Source organism: Orbicella faveolata, unplaced genomic scaffold (assembly GCF_042242905.1).
Source record: "Orbicella faveolata isolate gen_17 unplaced genomic scaffold, um_ofav_v1 contig_14, whole genome shotgun sequence".
Lineage (NCBI taxonomy): Eukaryota > Metazoa > Cnidaria > Anthozoa > Scleractinia > Merulinidae > Orbicella > Orbicella faveolata.
In genome coordinates this window covers 17,637,765-17,658,205 of record NW_028301541.1, presented here as the reverse complement: position 1 = coordinate 17,658,205, position 20,441 = coordinate 17,637,765, and the positions used below count along the sequence as shown (strand labels likewise).

Below are 20,441 nucleotides of genomic sequence, written 5' to 3'. Positions count from 1 at the left end.
TCAATGTACTCACCCTTAGCGGCCGCCTGCAAAAGCTTCTCGGACACGTTTGTTGTTAGTGCTGTTGCGGTATTCGCAGTTGGAGCTGGGGAGACGGGCGCGATCGTGGTCTGTTGAGATGGTTGTTGGTTTGTTTTGCTGGCCTGTTCGACGAAAACCGGAGGAGGCTGAGGCGGAGGCGATTGGACTTGCTTTTTTAAATCGTTGTGCTGCGTTTGAAGGGTCTCCATTTGTGAAGAAAGGTTGCGGATGGCCTCCAAAAGAACCGACGTTGACGGCTCATCTGACGTTGGAGATTCCTGAATCTCGGTTCCATCACTGGGGCCCGTACAGTTCTTTCCTGGTGTACCGAACTGGTCACTGGATTTTGGGGTCTTGCACCCTGGACATTTGCCTTTTCTAGAAGACATAGCGTCGAAGAAAAAACTCAGAATACTCGGAGAAAACGCACAAATACAACGTCAGTAAAAACACGAGGCGTATCGATCGTTGCGATCAAAGTTCACAGTAACACGTGTCCGTAACTCGAGACGATAATCAAGTTGACATCACCTCATTTACATTAACATAATTTAACTAGTTAAATATTACAAAAAAAATGATCATATAAATTATAAATCCACTGTCCAAATTCCTGAGTCCATACATTTCCATCCTTTATTGAGAGGTGAGCATTTCCAGTCCGGGGATCATTTACGGTACTAGGGACTTTAAGCAACGACAACGCGGCCGGCGACGGGAACGCGATAAGACCAGGGAAAAGCCAAAAGGTCCACTGCGCATGATTGGCGGGAAACAGGTTGACGTTCTGCGTTCGGGCCCGACGTGAGTGAAGCTCATTTCGCGTTGTCTGAAAACGTGAGTTTTCGCTTTCGTTTCCTCTGCTGTGTCAACGCTAAATAACCCGTCTTACAAATTTCGAGGAACTTTAATGCTTGTTTTCTCTTGTTATGTGAGATATTTCATTTTAAAGAAACGTCGAGAAATCTGAAGCGAACTCGAGCCAGTCGGCGAACATGTGAGTACCGTGAAATCTGGTGAAATATCTTTTTGAAAGCTTATGTAAAGAATAACAACTTACACGAATTTCAAGCGAAATTTTTCCTTTCAAGAAGTACTCAAATGTCAAATGGCTCATGATGGTGAAATTCTAACACATTTAAAAGGGTAGACACCATTAAAACTTGCGTAGCTGTTTCCATTTTCAGTCGTAAGATCAGGGGTTTACTTTATAGATCTTTATCAATCGGCACAGTGATTTGCATTTGTCGCGCCAGTCTGATTAAACATCTGCTGGTAATAAGTTCATTTATTTCATTGTACAACTCAGCGAGAAGGGGGCCAAGGGGCAAGTTGCGTTTGTGGAAGCGAAATTCGGACAGGTACTCGTCGTCTTCAAACCATCGAAGTTGAAATCAGGAAAGGAATCATAAAGTTGGTCGAGATCATTTAATAGACCGGTTTAAATCGTTCAAGAGTAGAAGTTCGTCATCGTTTAACACACCTTCATCGTGGATTATCAAGAGTTGATTGCGAACTCCTTTCAAGGAAGTCATCCTAGTTCATCCTGATAAACAGAGGACGAATATCGGTAATGTCAATACGCTTGACAGTGCGGAAACCGCGGTTTCCGACGGTGCAGCTTAATGTTTGTGAATTCCCGCCACAACGGCGTTCTCTCCCCAGCCTTCTCACAGGTTTCGGCGTCCCCGTCGCCGTCCGCGTTCCCGTTGCTTAAAGTCCCTACTCTGCAAATGATCCCGGACCGCAACATTCTCGAGCCCAGTGCTACTCGTCTTAAAATGTCGTTGACGAGTAGCTCTGGACACACCAAAAAATTCAAACTTTTTCATTGGCTGACAAAAAATGAATGCGCAGCACAAATGAAAATTACAAAGCTCTACGCATTCCATTTTACTTCCAGCCCGGATGGCGGCACCTTCGCTCCGTTGACTCAGGCGCGCTTCACGAAAAAGAAAAGCAAAACAAATGGTGACCTTTCCCGATCGATCCGAAGGAATCGTTTAAGTTTCCACGTAACCAAAGAAGTACGTCGCCTGCAACGATGTCATTCTCGATCGTAATCATCGTCCTTTGTTGTAGCAAGCCAAGAAGGTGGGAAGAAACGTTTAATACTCAGACTGAGCATCAACCAGCTAATACAACAATTACTTTGTCGCTGACCATACCCCAAGAAATCATAAAATTAAGTTCGAATCGACAGTGGGTTTCAACTAACGTTTGTCTTCCTTTATGAAAAGCTCAAAAGGAAACTTAGAGCCAGGTGAAAAGACGAAGAAATATCACTCTTGCTAAGCAAATGTGGCACTGGAAATCCGAAGGTGAGTGTGTTTTTCTCTCTCTGAAAGATCAAGCAGATCAGATTCTAGCAGTCCAAAATGTGTTGATATTAAATTGCCAAAACGAGTCAAAGGTTCGTGTTATAATACTCTGCTACGTACCTGGATGATGTAGCAAATGGTCTGAACATGAAATTTGGTTTGTTTCCTCCACATATTGTTATGTACGTATATGTTACCATCTGTTAAGAAGCTTCTACTGTTATAGATATATATAATATCTGTTTTCTTAGCTCCCCTCTCTTTATTATTGAGACCTCCCCTATAGTCTCCTCCCAACAAAAACAAGAACAAACCTTTTGTGGTCCGGTAAGAGTTTAGTTTGCTTTAGAGCCTCCACTCAAATTTATTTTTTTTTAATAATTTACTTGCAGAAATGATGTGTAAAGGAAAATAATCATAGATAACCATAACTGAAATTTGAGGCCCTTTCCTCTCTCCCCACTTTAGTTAGGAAGCAACTGCAACTAGCAAAACTTTGTTCCGTCACAATAACATTAATCATTAAATAACAATAATTTATCATCCATGCAAATAACTGTGAACAAATATAAAAGACAATTATTTATACATGTATAACTGATAACGAATCATCAGACTAATGGGTGTCCAAATGTAATGTGGGAATTATCTCTACTAAAAACAAATCAAACATTATAGGTGTACAGAGTTACATTAATATCCCCATAAGAAAAATGTCATAATCTTTTTGTTAGCCTTTGAAAGATTATTTATTTCCTGCCATTATTTACTATTCTTTGTTAATTTTCAGACCGTAATAGTGCTACATAAATTCCTCGAAGGATGACCATATATGGATAATTCAAATAGGAATGTTGCTCTTGCAGTTCAATAAATAATACTGGAAAAAAGGAGATGGAGATAGAACCATCATTAATAGTAAAGCTATGTGGTTGATGTTCTGATCAACCTCAAGACGTAGAAAATATGCGTTCGAGATTTGTTGTTGTACATGGTCATGTATAACAGGCTGAAGAGCCTTATTACCATTAAGAAACATGAATTGTAAAAGAGCAATGACATTGCATTATTTCCCATTCATTTTGTTCATGCACTTTCCTAAAAAAATCTTCCATAATGTACATTGAGGCACACAAATATAAATCACTCTCTTCATATCAACGACCTCTACATGTATACCAATGCCAAATACTAATGTTATAGTTACATCATTTTAGCTGTATTATATTTTTGGTAACACCATGTACTCATATGGGAATACTGAAATAAATTGTTGTTGTTGTTGTTGTTGAAAGCGCCCAAAAGATTAGGCTTTATGTAAGCTGGTTGAAAGGTAAAAAATGAACAAAAACAATATAATAATGATATCAACAAAAGCAGTGGGGGATGGGCGACAAAATGGTGAGAATAGCCCTATATCTAGTTTTGTAATGTCTGCAGCCTTTCCTCAAGCCTGAATGTACAAAAATCCTCATTAGATGTTCCAAATACGCTAATTAAAATTGTTGCAGAGTTATTATGGAATCCCCCAGCACACATATATAACCACTCAATAACAACTGGCACAGGACTTTTATTTTTTCTCTCTGCATTTTTCTTAACATTGTAGTAACCACTTCAAAAGCCAATTGCTACCCTATACCCTGGTTACCACACACATATTTTTTTAGTCTTTCTATAGCCATATGCAAAATAGATTTCTCTTCTCATATTTATTTAATTATAATACAGATGTAAATTAATTCTGTAAATAATGCCCAATAAAAGTTGATTGACTTTTTTTAATTTGACAGTTTAATGATCTGTTGATCGTGAAAGACCCTTTTTTTTGTAACAAAGAAAAAAAGAACAGAATGGGGTTACTTGAAAAAATGAGGACACGAAAGATCATATGAAACGGTGAGCACCTTTATTACATTCCTTGCAAGGAAACACGAGCAAAACATCAATACAACAAAACTTTCCTGAGTTCAGCAGATTTTTATTCTGCTGCAGCTTACAAACCTATGTAAATAACCAGGAAGTAAATAGTTCTTACCATTAATAAATTTTTCCTTTATCTATCAGTACGGCTTATATTTAAATCCTCTGGTCAGTGATGCAATTTCCACGGCTGATTTCCACAAACGCTTCCTTGTGTCCATAAACAAATTTTACCGCGTCATCGATAGACATAATACATGTCGTCGTATCCTGATTACTTTGCTTGAAAGCTTTAACAACTCTACCTCGCTCCTTAAACTTCTCCTTTTTATCGAATATGATTTCAGAGAAGAAACAACAAGAACACAGCTATCGATCCCTGAATTTTTCTAGACGGTCCACCACAAAATGCAACGCGAAACCCGTTGGTAAAATATTACACAAGCTGGCAATCGTGTTTGAAGCGGCGAAGGCATTTAAGGCCGCTTTCTACTCTCTTTTTAACTCTAAATCACCTACCTTCAGCGAAGTAAAAACACATGTCGACGTTCCGATCTGTTTACAATCTGAAGAATACACTCTATTCCTCTCTCCCCTCGCTCAGGATTAGTAGGCACCTTAAGCAACAGACGTTTTCGTTGACGACGGCGACGTGACGACCGATAAGAAACTGGGACTAGAACGGCTTCAGGTTGCGGTTGCGACAACAAGTTACCATCCTTAAGCAAAGCGCGAAAACGTGACGTCGCGCCCGGCGAGCTTTCGCAGAGTTGGCGGCAAATTCATAATCCATGACAAAGCTGTCGATTACTTTGCATTTCGCCAAGGTTATGTCTAGCTTAAAGTGCACCTAACCCCCCAATTTTTTTTTCGCTAAAACGAATCCACTTGTTATTTGAAGCATTTGGGCGAAAAAATTTTTGAATTTGGTTGAATCCTAGATTTGCTATGCCCTTTCAAAGTCGCGCCTGAAGTGTTACACGACCGCGTTTCAGGGAGTCTGGGGCGGCAGTTGCTGATGACGTCTTCCCAGGAACCAAACACAATGGCGCCTCAGTCAGTTATTTGCTCGAGAAAATGGAAAACAAAGCTAATCGTTCCAATATATTTTGGGACTAAAACGTCCAAGTTTTGTTTCAGAATCATTTGTTTTTCGTCACTGGAGTCAGAGTTAGGTTTCGATTCGGAAGACACCGAAATAAACTTCGATCGAGCACGTTCGGCAACTGTGAACTCACTGCTTAGAGCTTTGAGAACAATTTGCAATATTTCAAGCGACGACGGGGAAGACCTCTTTGCGGACGAGCTGCTTCTATATTAGGAATGGAAAGCTAGATACGAAGGAGCAGGCAAACGAAAAGCAGGAAAGAAAACTCAAGGACTGCTTTGGATGGTAATTTCGTCACCTAAACACAAGACTCTCACGCGTGTTTATAACCTGTTTACATTTGTCCGTAGCGAGAATGTATTTTGTCAAGGTATGGTGGTTCTATTAAATCCAGTTTGTGTTTTACTTTCTGGAATGCTTCATGTTTATAAGAGCGACGTAAGTGTTGCAGTTTTCGAGACTTGATGATCTCCAAAACACTGGCTTCGATCGATTGAAAACCGTAGAATTGTTTGGACCTGCATTTTTGAAGCTACGGGAAGCAAGGCGGAAGGAAACATTTCATACAATTACCGATTTCACATTGCCACACGTTTTAAGTCGTAACTCCAAATAACCAGTGTAAATTTTTTTCAAAGTTTGCAGTGAAATTCGTCGGATAAGCGAAAAGGATGTGTTCCCTAAGCGGTCCGCAGATAATGTTACACGGTCATTTTCGACACTAATGTATAGAATGTTTGTCGCACTACTGGTTTCCAAACCTTCGAAAAACGCTATGAGTGTAACAATTTTGTTATCATGCAATTCTAAAGGATTAATCTTCGACTTTAATCTAAATTGAAAGAGAAATAAGTGCTGGTTGGCGGCGTACAGTTGCGACCTATTTACACATCAGTATATTTGGTCGTAACGCCTCTTGATTGATCACACAACTTTGCCGGCTATGTTATAAATACCGTGGGACTGAAAGATATAGGTTGTCGGTAGTATCTCGACAAATTGCTGGTTGGCTTTGAGCAGAAAATTTTGAAAATAGCGTTTGAAAGTCTGCGGAACAAATTCCAGTGAGAGTTCTTCAATGGTTCTCACAGACTCAGTTCGCTTGTTTCGGTTCGACAAAATCTACCATCGTTATGTCTTTATTGTACCATTGACCGATCATCGCTAGTAAATTGTACAGGATATCTTTTTTTAGATCTGGGATGTTGCTGCAACAGCCGATAGCACTTCTGGAAGGCATTTCTGCGCACTTTTCGAATGTGTATTGCACCATCCTGAAGGAAATGAGAGGACGTGAGATATTCGATCTTCCTGGGTAGACGTCACAACAGCCGCTGGACCCATTCTCCTCAAACTCGGTCGTGAAACAAAATGGCGGTGTTTTAGGGCTATTTTCGAGATTTCGTCGGGGCACAGAAAATCGAGGATTTAACCGAATCCAAAAATTTTTTCGCAGAAGTATTTCAAATAACATGTAGATTCGTTTTAGCGAAAAAAAAATTTGGGGGTTAGGTGCACTTTAACATGTTGCGAAGACAAGATCAGTTATACGACGTAACTTTGGTGACGAAAGATAGCAAAGAATTCAAAGCTCATAGAAATGTGCTTTCCGCAGCGAGTCCGTTCTTCTCCAAGCTTCTTCAGAGCGACATGAAAGAGAATAGAGAAGGGATTGTTCGGTTTGAAGAGATCTCGGGTGCTGTAATGGAAGATGTTTTGGAGTTCATCTACACAGGAACTGTCGAGGTAACTCAAGAGAATTCCAAGGATCTTATCGCTGCAGCGAACTATCTTCTCATTCCGGGCTTGAAAAATCTTTCAGGGCAATTTCTAGAACGACAGATATCCAAATTGAATTGCATTTCAACATTTTATTTTGCTGACGAACTGATCGCCAACACCAGAAAGTTCATCCACGCGAACTTTGCACATGTGGCAGAAATGGATGAATTCTTAAACTTGGAAGCTAAAGAAGTCGAGAGGTGAGTTTCAAGCGACGAAATTTCTGTTGCAGTTGAAGCAGATGTGTTTAAAACCGTATTAAAGTGGATCGAACAAGACAAAAGCGAGCGAAAAGCATCGTTTGAAAAATTGTTTCGTCACATGCGACTGGCTTTCCTGTCGCGTGACTTTTTATTGGATGTCGTGACAAACGAACTTGTGCGAGAGAACTTACATTGTTTTCAGTTGATTTCGGGTGCGGTAAAGCTGAATAGCCAGGATAGCTTTACATGTGAAGGAGATCTACCACAGTCGCCAAGGGAAGGACTGTAAACCCGCGCCATTGTGGCTTGTGGAGGGAAATGCACTTTGTGTTATCTTCCAGAGAAAGACGAGTGGAAGCGTTTAGCAGACGCACTGACAGAGAGAGACGAGGATACTTAAATGATAAACCACCGTGATCAGTTGTACGCCTTTTCATCTGATGGTACGGCAGAGAGGTATGATCCTGTTTTTGATTGTTGGTCTACTTTGGATCATTTGAAGTGTCCCACCATAACTCGTTGTAAGGTGACTCTCGTTAGAGGCGAATTCTATTCTATAGAGATGAATATGTCATCCAGAAAATCCACTATCAAAAGATTCAACGTTGAGCGGTGTTCATGGCAGACGGTTTTTTCATCTCATGAGGGCTGTAGGGTCTTATCTTGTGTTGTTGCGGCTGGCAATCATCTGTATGTTTGTGGCGGGTTGCTAGAGGATGACTCCGTTACGAAAGCTGAGAGATTTGACACTGTAGAAAACAAATGGGAGGAAATTGCAAACATGCCACAAAAGAGAGGGTGCGCATTTGGCGTGGTAGCCGAAGGGAAGATTTTTGTGGCCGGAGGATGGGAGAATTGGAAATTGTCTTTGGAAACATGTGAGATGTTTAAAATTTCGACAAACGAATGGCAGTTAATTGGAAGTTTGACCGTTGATCGCGTGTGTGGCAGTATGATGTGTCTCAAGGGAACACTCTATGTGCTGGGTGGCATTCATTACACATATCGAAGTCAATTGAGTGTTGAATGCTATGACCCTACAGAGGACAAGTGGATCAGGAAGACAACCATACCAGTGAAAATGATCCCAAGAGGCCATAACGAAAGATTTACGGGCTGTGTTCTGGAACTCTCCAAAGGAATACTAGACAAACTTGATGTTATTAAAGAATAGTCAAGCAGGGAAAAAAACGAGATTGAATCGGGAAGAGGGAAGGAGATCCACTATCTACAACGCGAGGGAAAAATTTCTCCTCTACCGGCCTACGCGTTTTCTCGGTGAGATTTCATCATCACTTGAATAATGAAGATCAGTTGTAATAATGAACCCAGATCTCCTACGGGCAGGCGGAATGGAGAGTGAGACAGAGTGAAGTCTGGGTACGAGATCGGTCGTGTCTCCAGCTGACGGTAGGCCATTCCCAAGTTTCCCTTTGCCTCTGTTTCAAAACGAGTCCTTGTGAAAACTTTTGTCATGAAAATGAGTTTGATTTGCATGAAAATGAACTTATAGTAGAAACACATTTTCATATGAATGCTTTCGCACGATGACTCATTTTGACACAGAGTGCAAAAGACAACTCGGAAATGGCCTATTTCCAACATTTTACTGGACAGTTTCATTTCAAGTCTTTCATTTTCTGCGACTATTGTACAGTAGAATTTATAAATACATAGTTTTCAGTTTCATTATTTTTTAGATCTAATTCTAACTCAGTCAACAAAAATCTCTCGATAGTTAGCTATATTGCAAGTTGAGAACGAAAACTAGAATTGTTTGGTGTGTACTTACCGAGAGATCGATGATATTTAGTGCCCTTCAGATCAAAGTAAGACAGGTGCAACTCTATTTTCAAAGCAAGATTATCTTTTGTCATACCCAGAGCCTCCGTTTTTAGGATCAGTGTAACGGGAAGAGCGAGGGATCTGGAAACGAGATTGGCTGTAATTTTACGAGAGCAGTTAATACGGCGAAGGAGTTAAATAAGTACTTCATGCCCAGAGCTCTTAGAAGACGAAACGTTGTCAGTCTCAAATATACCCAATGAAGCTTTAGTGTTTCTCTAGCTAGTTGGCTGCAGAAAAGATGTATTTGTGAGTTAAATGTTCAGCGTAGATGAAAACTGTCCGAACGAAGAACGAAACGTGATAAATTTTTATCATAGACTAAGTAATATTTGCAATTTAAATTTTCAAACATGTGAGCGCGCACAGAATGGTTGTCTCAGTGTGATTATCTGATTGGTCTCTTTTCTAATATTGTAATTAGGCGCAGGAGATTTGAATTTACCCTCTGTAGATTCATGGGACAGAAAGTTTAACGAATCATGATTTACGATTTAGTTATTTGCTCATTCATTAATAAGCTTGTACACATGAAATGGCTATACGAACTTGTTAGAAATACTCCTAGTCGCTTCATGCTACAGAAACTGGGATAAGCTCCGGCCTGATTGGCCACTTGGCTCGTATGCAGCCGTTAGCTTTTACCGATTGTTCACCCTTCCTTCCCCGGGAGAGATTTGACACTGTTGCCGAAGCGAAAACTAGCCTGTGTGAAGGAAAGAGCAAGGGTGAGAGAGTTAATCCCGGTATTGACCTCATCCCTTTAAGTTATTTTCCCGTCTCTCCCATTCCCATGTGTTCTTGGTCTTTGTAAATTGCGCGAATAAAGAGCTTAAATTATGCTCAAAGTGCACTGCCAATGATTGCTTTGTTAATTTTTCTACAGCGAACAGTGAAATGATTTTATTGGTTTAAATGTAAGCCGGTTGAAAAATTACTTCATGTTACAAGATTCCGATAAAGGAAAACCCAGAGCGACAAACCAATTGGGAGTGATCCGTTATATGTTATGAGGTGTATGGTTCCTGGATAACAAGTTTAATTTCTGCTTCACTGATCGACCGTCTGATGAACAAGCCTGACAAAAATGTATGGTAAGAGTAAGAATACTAATTGTAATCAGTTAAGAGTAATAAAAACTCGGTTTTCTTTATGGAGGAAATACGCGCGCGGTAAGCCGTGTTCTTTTTGTCTTAACCGGGAGTCTGAAAACAAAGTGCTTAGCCGCTGGAAATCGAAAATTTGAACTGAATGTACAGAGCACAAGCAATGGGGAATACTTTACTAACAAGGCACTTTGGTTTACTTAACGAGCACTGTAGAGGCTGTAAGATTATGAACCAAAAGAGACGAGATGACATAAACGGATCTAATGTTACTTAGCGACTTTTAGTAGTCCTAAGTAATGAAGTATATGTTTCTTTTCCTGTTAGGAATTATATTAAGAGTCCCTGTCCATAAAAATGGAAAATAACTCGGCAAGGGTCGAAAATTCGATTTCGCTCATATTTTCATAGTAGATAGGCTAGGGCATGACAAAAACTACTGGATAGTCTTTTTGGCAAAATATCCTTTTATTTCAAAGAAATATGCAAATTACCAACTTCCGTTAAAATCGTCATTTGACGCACCATTTTATTAAGCAAGTTTGAGAGCCTCGCATGCAAAACCACATCATTCTTCCGTCTTTAAAACACTCAAATATTTTTGTGCAATGCTTTAATGTGTACTGGGTTGGTTTTAGGGAATGTTGCGTTGTCTTTTTGGGTGCAAAATAATTAAATTTCGAAGACATGTATTTCATTCACTTAAAAGTACTTCGTGAATATAATTGATTTTCACCATGTGCGAAACCTTCAAATGGATTAAGCTTGTGGTGGTTGAATCGCAGAAGGATGATCTACAGATTCCTGTAAAAATTTCTTTGGGCAAATGATTGTGAGCGACGCGAGAGCTTTTCAAAATACGTCAAAAATGCAAATATTTGACCTTCCGTCGTCAAATTTCAATTTACAGGTTAGACGTAAATTTTAGCATGCGCCACATGACTTGACCTATAATAAGTTGAAATAGACACAGAGCTGATAATTTCGAAATGTTCTAACCTCATTTGCTGTAAAAGGCAGGTCCAAAGCCGATTTGACGTGTTTCTCTCACCACTCGTCGCACATAAAGCAGAAGTTTGCTTTTGTTTACATAACGTCCGATGTACATCGCCAACTGTCAACTTATTTAATGGTTGAATACCATGAATCTGTGACCCTCTTTCGACACATATGATCACCACTGCCTCTAAGTCAAAAACGGCTAAGTCATTTGTAGATAGTTGCTTGCTTTGCACTGCACCAAAATATTACGTTTGATCATCATGGTTTAATGGCTTGAATCCTTGCTTGCAGCGGTTCCTTGTTCGTCACGCAATGCTCTCGTCCCATTTTAGGGGGTAGGGGTAGGACAATTTCTATCCTAATACCTAAGGCTCCGTAAGGCTGGGAACTACTGGGAGCACACAATCGTGTTGCGTAGGAAGAGATTAAATTAAGAAATGACAAGAATGAATAGTTTACCATTTCCCCTGTTGTTATCTTTTACTCAACCACCGCTACCTACATGCCCTGCGTAATACTGTAACGTTAGACTCATACCTAGGTCTTTTCGCGCTGTGCAATTATTTTTGGTTTACATGTAATACAGTGGGCTACCCCCAGGGAAATGGGTGGTGACCGCTTAATGGGGCTAGCCGCATAAATAGAGGTTGGTGTACCTTGAATATTTAATTTTTCACTATCGGGTTATAAATTTCTTGGTGAACATGGAGTCAATCCAAGACAATCATGATAGACGTGTATTTGAATTATCACTCGTCATGCTCCTTCAATTTCAGACTCTTATCTGCCATCGCCCTTTCCAAAACAAAGTTTTTAAATTTTGGGTGGCCGCTCAATAGGGGTAAAGAAAATAATGAAACCCTTATCGGAACGACCAAACGGTGGCCGCGGAGGTAACCGGTCAATAAGTGTTCTATTTACAATATTTTACTGACAATAATTTTGGACTATATTGACAACAGTCCTCTATTTTCTGTTACAAACGTACCAATGCCTCACCACTAGACAAACAAAATACGCCAAATGAAATGGCACGGCCAGGCTATTTACTCACGTAATTGCTAATTAAATTTAGTATTTTTTTCTCACGAATTAGACACGTTGTGATTTCCTATTTTTATTTCAGCTAGTTCTTGCTTCATTGATCTATAATTTGTTTCATGGCAATTGTTTTAAAATTCTAGTGAGTACAGGCACTAGCTTTATCAGCTGTTGTCTGAAAGATCAAAACGTACAACAAACGTGATTTGGACCGAGGCTAAGTACACTATAGAATACGATTATATAAATATACGCATATTATTATATATATGAACAAACAGATGAACAATGATTAAATTGTTTCATTTATCCTGAGAGTGCTCTATACAAAATAGATCAAAATGTGCAGCATATGCCGTGACAGCATTGCGTGACGAACAAATAACGGCTGTAAGATTGTGCTGCGCCGACACGCTTATCAGCAATGATCAGCAATGGTCAGCAATCGATCAAACGTATTATTTTGACGCATTGCAAAGCAAGCAACTATCTACAAATGACTTAGCCGTTTTTGACTTTGATGCAGTGATGTTCATATACGCAGAAAGATGGTCACAGATTCATGGTATTCGACTAATAATAGGTTGACAGTTGGCGATGTACATGGGCAGTTAACCTTGTGTAAACAAAAGCAAACTTCTGCTTTATGTGCGACGAATGGTCAGAGATCGACTAGGAACACGTCAAATCGGCTTTGGACCTGCCTTTTGCAACAAATGAGGTTAGAACATTTCGACATTATCAGCTCTGTGTCTATTTCAACTTATTATAGGTCAAGTCATGTGGCGCATGCTAAAATTTACGTCTAACCTGTAAATTGAAATTTGACGACGGAAGGTCAAATATTTGCATTTTTGACGTATTTTGAAAAGCTCTCGCGTCGCTCACAATCATTTGCCCAAAGAAATTTTTACAGGAATCTGTAGATCATCCTTCTGCGATTCAACCACCACAAGCTTAATCCATTTGAAGGTTTCGCACATGGTGAAAATCAATTATATTCACGAAGTACTTTTAAGTGAATGAAATACATGTCTTCGAAATTTAATTATTTTGCACCCAAAAAGACAACGCAACATTCCCTAAAACCAACCCAGTACACATTAAAGCATTGCACAAAAATATTTGAGTGTTTTAAAGACGGAAGAATGATGTGGTTTTGCATGCGAGGCTCTCAAACTTGCTTAATAAAATGGTGCGTCAAATGACGATTTTAACGGAAGTTGGTAATTTGCATATTTCTTTGAAATAAAAGGATATTTTGCCAAAAAGACTATCCAGTAGTTTTTGTCATGCCCTAGCCTATCTACTATGAAAATATGAGCGAAATCGAATTTTCGACCCTTGCCGCGAAATTAAGAATTTGTCTGATTTTTACAGGCAGGCACTCTTAAGTACATTTGATTCTTTGGATGAGAAATGATCGTTTCAATAAAGACAAATATTTTACTGCTTTTTGCCAGACTGTGTTTCTGTAGGCTGCGTTCTATTAGTCTGCGTTTTGCAAGTCCACGTTTGACAAGTCCAGTCCAGTCCAGTCTATTGATTTTCCCTTACACGATGACGTCTTGCTTCCAGTGTTTCTCTCCCGAACAGTTTCGCTGTCGATTGTATATTCGGTCGTGACTGATTTCGTAGAGCTATTTGGGGCTAAAGGAATCTGTAATTCACAGAAATAAGTTTCTTGTGTGGAATATGTGTAAAGTATTCTTTCCATTTAGTATGCCTTCCTTTATCTATTCTGTAGCGTGACTCAAGAACTAAACATTCAAAATGGCGGTCCCGTAAAAGCACACACCAAAACGAGGCGCACATGATTATTGAAGGCGGGAACCGAACGCATACATTACATCTCTCTTCTTACAGAATGAACAGAATAAACACTTAACACAACTGATTGCGCCTTAGAGTGTTTTTCGCAATTGGTTCATAAGTCAAGTCTCAGAGGTGGCTTTACAACTCGACCGGATCGGGTGAAGTATGGTTCATTGCAAGGATCCTGAGTCTGTGGGTAGGTTGTGGGTTTCTGGTTAAGCATCGCTTCTGATTCGGTGTATTCAATACTTTCGTGACCTTCCGAAGTGGTTGTGGATGTTTCTGGTTTGTCACCTTTTCCCCCTGGATTTTCTTTTACGCATAGGGATCTTGTTGTGAATAAGTGACGTGATACTCACTTCCATTGCTGGTACGTACAGTATAAGACCTCGGAGTGCTATGTTGGCCCAGAACGGTGGCAGGCTTCCAATTTCCTGACTTGGTTTGATCATGAACTTGTTCACCACTTGCAAGGGGTTTCAGCTCTCTAGCACCCTGATTATAGTAATGCCTTTGAGTGGCCTGATTTTGCTCCATTCTCTCTCTGGCAAGATCAGGATGGACAACGCTTGGTCTGAGGTGGTTGCTCGTGGTGGGGAGTATAGAGCGCAGATTTCTGCTCATCAAAACTTGGGCTGGTGTAGTTAATGCATCTAATGGGGCATTTCTGTATTCTAATAGACGCCGGTATGGATCTCTTTTCTCCAACTTGGCCTTCTTCAGGAGCTCTTCTGTAGTGTGAACGGTCTTCTCGGCCAGACCATTTGATTGAGGGTATGTGGGATTGCTTGTGACGTGGCTGAAATCCCAACCGCGCAAATTCCTGTGCGGAAAATTGGGGGCCGTTGTCGGACACCACTTTCTAAGGGGTGCCGTGTCGTGTGAAGATGGCTTTCATCTTGTTGATTACTGCCGAGCTAGTCGTTGTGGACATCCTTTCCAATTCAAAATATCTGCTGTAGTAGTCGACTACAATCAGATAATGTTCATTGTCAAGTTCAAACAAATCAGTTGCGACATTTTTCCATGGACGATCAGGTAGCTTGTGTGCGATCATTGGTTCCTTGGGAATGGAACTCTGGTGTTCCGTGTAGGCTGAACAATTTGAGACAACATCTGCTGACTGTTCATGCTGGGCCAAAACATGACCTCCTTTGCTCGATTTTTTGCCTTTACCATGCCCACGTGTGCTGTGTGGATTCGCTTCAACATGTCTTCCCTGAGCGCTGAGGGAATGACTATTCTTTCTCCGGTGAACACCAAAATTCACTCAATCTTTTGTATATCGAAATGTATAAACTATAAGAAAATGCTTTGTCAGTTTTGCACTTATAAGAAATAGGGAAAGTGTATGGAAGGAATGGAGACACCGGTAATTACGAAAGACCTTCGAGTAGAGATCATAGACATTTTTGATTTTCTATCTGGGTTTTTCCAAGTAGAGTTTCCGGAGTGTCTGACACCGTGCTCTAAGTAAAAAAATGCAATTTGCTTTATGCTTAATGACATGAACGGATCTAATGCTACTTTACTAGTTTCGTCTTAATAGTTCACGTTTTTCAAGTCTTAGTTTTTAAGGATCGCAATTTTCACCTGTCCACGGTTTACAAATCCTCGATTTTACTAGTCCGCGTTTTACAAGTATTCTTTTTACAAGTGCTTGTTTTACAAGTTCGCGATTTTCACTAGCCCACGTTTTACAGGTCCACGTTTTACTAGTCCAATCCATTCTTTCCAGTCCAGTCCAATCTAATCTTCCAAGGCATCATCCGATGACGTCATCTCGCTCCCAGTCTACTCTTGTTCTTCCGTAAAAGAAGAGTTTCGTTTTCGATCTCGTTTTGTGATCTGTATCCGGTCGTGATTTCTTAGAGCTATTTACGGACATCTAAATGGTTCCAGAGGAATCTGTAAGTTTATTTTCTGGGATATGGAAGATCTAAGGCCAATCTCTGATGCGGAACAAGCTGCTTTCTGTGTGGAATTAGTGAAGCAGCTTAACATGCTGCGAAGACAAGATCATTTATGCGACATAACTTTGGTGACGAAAGATGGCAAACAATTCAAAGCTCATAGAAATGTGCTTTCTGTAGCAAGCCTGTTCTTCTCCAAGCTTCTTCACAGCAACATGAAAGAAAATCGAGAAGGGATTGTTCGGTTTGAAGAGATCTCGGGTGCTGTAATGGAAGATGTTTTGGAGTTCATCTACACAGGAAGTGTGGAGATAACTCAAGAGAATTCGAAGGATCTTATCGTTGCAGCGAACTTTCTTGTCATTCCGATCTTGAAAAAACTTTCCAGGCAATTTCTAGAACGACAGATATCCAAATCAAACTGCATTTCAACATTTTATTTTGCTGAGATGTACCAGTGCTACGAACTGACCACCAACACCAGAAAGTTCATCCACGCGAACTTTGCATCTGTGGCAGAAATGGATGAATTCTTAAGCTTGGAAGCTAAAGAAGTCGAGAGGTGGATTTCAAGCGACGAAATTTCAGTTGCTGTTGAAGCAGATGTGTTTAGGATCATATTAAAGTGGATCGAACGAAGCAAAAGCGAGCGAAAAGCATCGTTTCAACAATTGTTTCGTCACTTGCGACTGGCTTTCCTATCGCGTGACTTTTTATGGGATGTCGTGACAAACAAGCTCGTGCAAGAGAATTCTGATTGTTTCAAGTTGATCTCCGAAGCTATAAAGCTGCCTGGCTGTTTAAGTGAAGAAAATTTTCCGCAGTCGCCGAGAAAAGGGCTTGAAATCCGCGTCATTGTTGCTTGTGGAGGGCAATACACTTTCTGTTATCTCCCAGAGAAAGACGAGTGGAAGCGATTAGCAGACGGGTTGTCAGAAAGAAACGAGTACACTCAAATGATAAACCACCGTGATCAGTTGTACGCCTTTCCATTTGATGGTGAGGCAGAGAGATATGATCCTGTTCTTGATTGTTGGTCTACTTTGGATCACTTGAAGTGTCCCACCACAACTCTTTGTAAGGTGACTCTTGTTAGAGGTGAATTCTATTCTATAGATATCGATATATCATCCAGAAAATCCACTATCAAAAGATTCAATGCTGAGCGGTGTTCATGGCAGACGGTTTTGTCATCTCATGAGGGCTGCAGGGCAGGGTCTTGTGTTGTTGCGGCTGGCAATCATCTGTATGCTTGTGGCGGGAGTCTAGAGGATGACTTCGCTTTGAAAGCTGAGAGATTTGACACTGTAGAAAACAAATGGGAGGAAATTGCAAGCATGCAACAAGCAAGAGCGTACTCTTTTGGTGTGGCAACTGAGGGGAAGATTTTTGTAGCCGGAGGGATGGAGAATTGGGATTTGTTTTTGGAAACCTGCGAGATGTTTAACATTTCGACAAACGAATGGCAGTTAATTGGAAGCTTGAAAGTTCCTCGCGTAGACGGCAGTATGGTTTGTCTGGAGGGAACACTATATGTACTAGGTGGCACAAATGTCTATGACCAAAGTGACTTGAGTGTTGAATGCTATGACCCTACAGAGGACATGTGGATTGAGAAGACAACCTTACCAGTGAATCTGATCTCCGAAGACGATGAATATGGAGATACCTTCATCGGCTGTGTACTGAAACTCTCCAAAGGAGTATTAGACAAATTTGATGTTATTAACGAATAGTCACGCCGGATATAACGAGAGCAGGTCGTCGGGTCAACCGGCCTACGCGTTTTCTCGGTGAGATTTCATCGGTACTTGAACAATGCCAGATCTCCTACGGGCAGGCTTAATGGAGACTGAGACAGAGTGAAGTCTGGGTAAGAGTCAGTTGTGTCTCTAGCTAAAAATTTTCAACATTTTACTGGAAAGTTTCATTTCAAGTCTTCCATTTCCTGCGACCTTTGTACAGTAGAATTTATAAATATATTTACATAGAGAGATCGATGATATTCAGTGTCGTTCAGCTCAAAGTTACAAGACAGGTACAACTCTATTTTCAAAGCAAGAGTGCCTGCTCAAGATTATCATTTGTCATGCCCAGAGCCTTTGCTTTTATGGTCAGCGTCAAGGGACAAGCGAGGGCTCTGGAAACGAGATTGACAGTAATTGAGTTTATAAAATTTCACAAGAGAAGTTAATATGGTAGAGGAGTTAAATTATCACTGGTCATAACAAGATCGCTTACAAGCCGAAATGTTGTCAGTGCGAAATTTTGACCACTGATGACGTATATCGTTGTCGAGTACAGACAACACTAAACCACATTCGATTTGTTAAGTATTTGTGTGTGAAATGTTTGAAACGTAGATGAAAACCAACCAAACGAAGAACTGAGCAAGACAAAATTTTTATCACAAGTAATATTGACAAATTATTTAAATTTTATAACTTATGAGTGTGCATAGAATGGTTGTCTTAGTGCAATTATCTGATTGGTCTCTTTTCTAGATATTGTAATTAGGTGCAGAATATTTTAGATTTTCTGTTCGCAAACTCGTTGAATAGAAAGTTAGACGAATAATTCAGGATTTAGGAATTTTTATATATATTTTTATTGATTTCATTAATAAGTGAGCGAATATAAAGTAGACTATATAGGAACTCGTTAAGGTTTATTTCTGTCTAATAAAAAGTCTCCACCAAAGGTAGCAGTGGCAGATCTAGGCCCCTCTCCCTTTATTTCGGGTAAAAAATAAAAAAAAATCACAGAAGGAAGAAAAGCCGCCCCCTCGCCCTTTTCCACCACTCCCCCCCCCCCCCCCCCCCTTAGCTAAAGGTCTGGATCTGCCACTGGGTAGTCACAATAAAAAGTATATGTGGTAGGCAGATAATGTAACAAAGAAAAGATAAACTATGAATTAGCACATCTAAAAGATATCACGATTGCAAGCAATAAGCAAGAGAGCCTGGCAGCAGGCAGGGGTAGCCTTGTTTTCTTAAAAGTGAAATTCCGAAAAAAAGCCATGCTTGTCCAAGTATGAATAAATCAACCAAGCGACATCTTCGTGTTCCTTATTATATCTTAATACTGTCCGCCATCGTCTCCACCATTGCAGCCCCCAACTATTGATACACAGAAAGCTGTGCAGTACATTTTATTGGGCTCATCCCTCTAATTTAATTTTAGACATGGATGAAAACGAGTGTAAAGCCGCTAGGGCTGCCACACGAACAAAATATTGCCTCACCCTATTGGCTCCTTTCAGACTCTCTCGAGATTTGCTGTGACTGATCTAAAAATAATTTATGAGAGATTACCTTAGAAATAAGGCCTCTATGGTCGGTGGAATTAAAGGGACACTGCCACTATTTTTAGCATGATTTGGAAATCTCGAAAAAAAAAAATCGATTTTTGGCAGCTAAACAATAATGGTTTATTTTGTAAACAGCACTTGACAAATGAATAGAACCCATTAGGAAGTGAGGATGGCTAACGATGGCGAGGATGGAAATGGATTGTGATGTAGATTTTTTAAAAAAAGTCAGGATGTCAGTTTTTTTTAAAGGTTCAAGTTTGGCTCGAAAAGCATTGAAATTTTGCAAAATTGTAGCTCCAGTGTGGACTTCCTTCAAGAAATTGCTTTTAATCATTTAGCAAGAGCCAATTAAGTTCTTAGTAAATAAATTCAGGGGCCATTTCATGAATTTATAACAACTTTAAGCAATTATATCTTGACAGTGTCGATTTAATTCTTCCCTTTTATCCTGTCTTGACTGTGTACATCTGCTCACTCTGAGGAGAGTGTGTGGCTGTACAGTATACAGGCAAAAAACACACAGACACCCTGTTCAAGAAACTAGATAGTGAAACTATAGAACCTGTTTTAGGCGAAACAACCTAAAAACTCTACCTGTTGGCAGAACAGATCGTCCCTACTTGGGCCAAAATATTGGAGTACCCTCCCCCTCTTCCAAGGTGAAAGCTCTCCTCATGACTTCATCCCTAAGTTTTCTTTTGTGCCCCGTCAAACATGTACACAAAATGTACTGTTAATCGTTGTTTTGTTCATTTATCTGTAGAGAACTGTGAAACAATAAGTGGTTTATATGTAAACTGTTTTAAGAATTACTTCATATTATAAGATTGCGATAAGTGAAAACCAGAGCAACAACCCAAGTAGGAGTGATCCATTTCGAGTAAGAGATTATCAAGTTAAAGAGAGTGAATCCCCCATATAGGCCTTATACCCAAGGTAATCCCTCTTAAGTTATTTTTAGACATGGTGCCCAGTTCTTCCGATGCAAAGATTGGAAGAACTTGGGCTGCCCACGTGATGCGTGGAGAGCCCAAGCAACTTTCTCGAA

At 40.1% G+C, this 20,441-nt stretch overlaps 2 protein-coding genes across 2 annotated transcripts; both read left to right on the top strand.

Annotated features, from left to right (window-relative positions):
* Positions 1 to 6,897: 6,897 nt before the first annotated feature.
* On the top strand, positions 6,898 to 7,359 carry LOC149114324 (kelch-like protein 2). Its single transcript, XM_089286056.1, has one exon. It carries the CDS (start codon positions 6,898 to 6,900, stop codon positions 7,357 to 7,359), a length of 462 nt encoding a protein of 153 aa, XP_089142182.1.
* Positions 7,360 to 15,780: 8,421 nt separating this feature from the next.
* On the top strand, positions 15,781 to 19,136 carry LOC149114323 (kelch-like protein 12). Its single transcript, XM_089286801.1, has one exon. It carries the CDS (start codon positions 16,098 to 16,100, stop codon positions 17,814 to 17,816), a length of 1,719 nt encoding a protein of 572 aa, XP_089142927.1. The 5' UTR covers positions 15,781 to 16,097; the 3' UTR covers positions 17,817 to 19,136.
* The last annotated feature ends 1,305 nt before the right edge of the window (positions 19,137 to 20,441 follow it).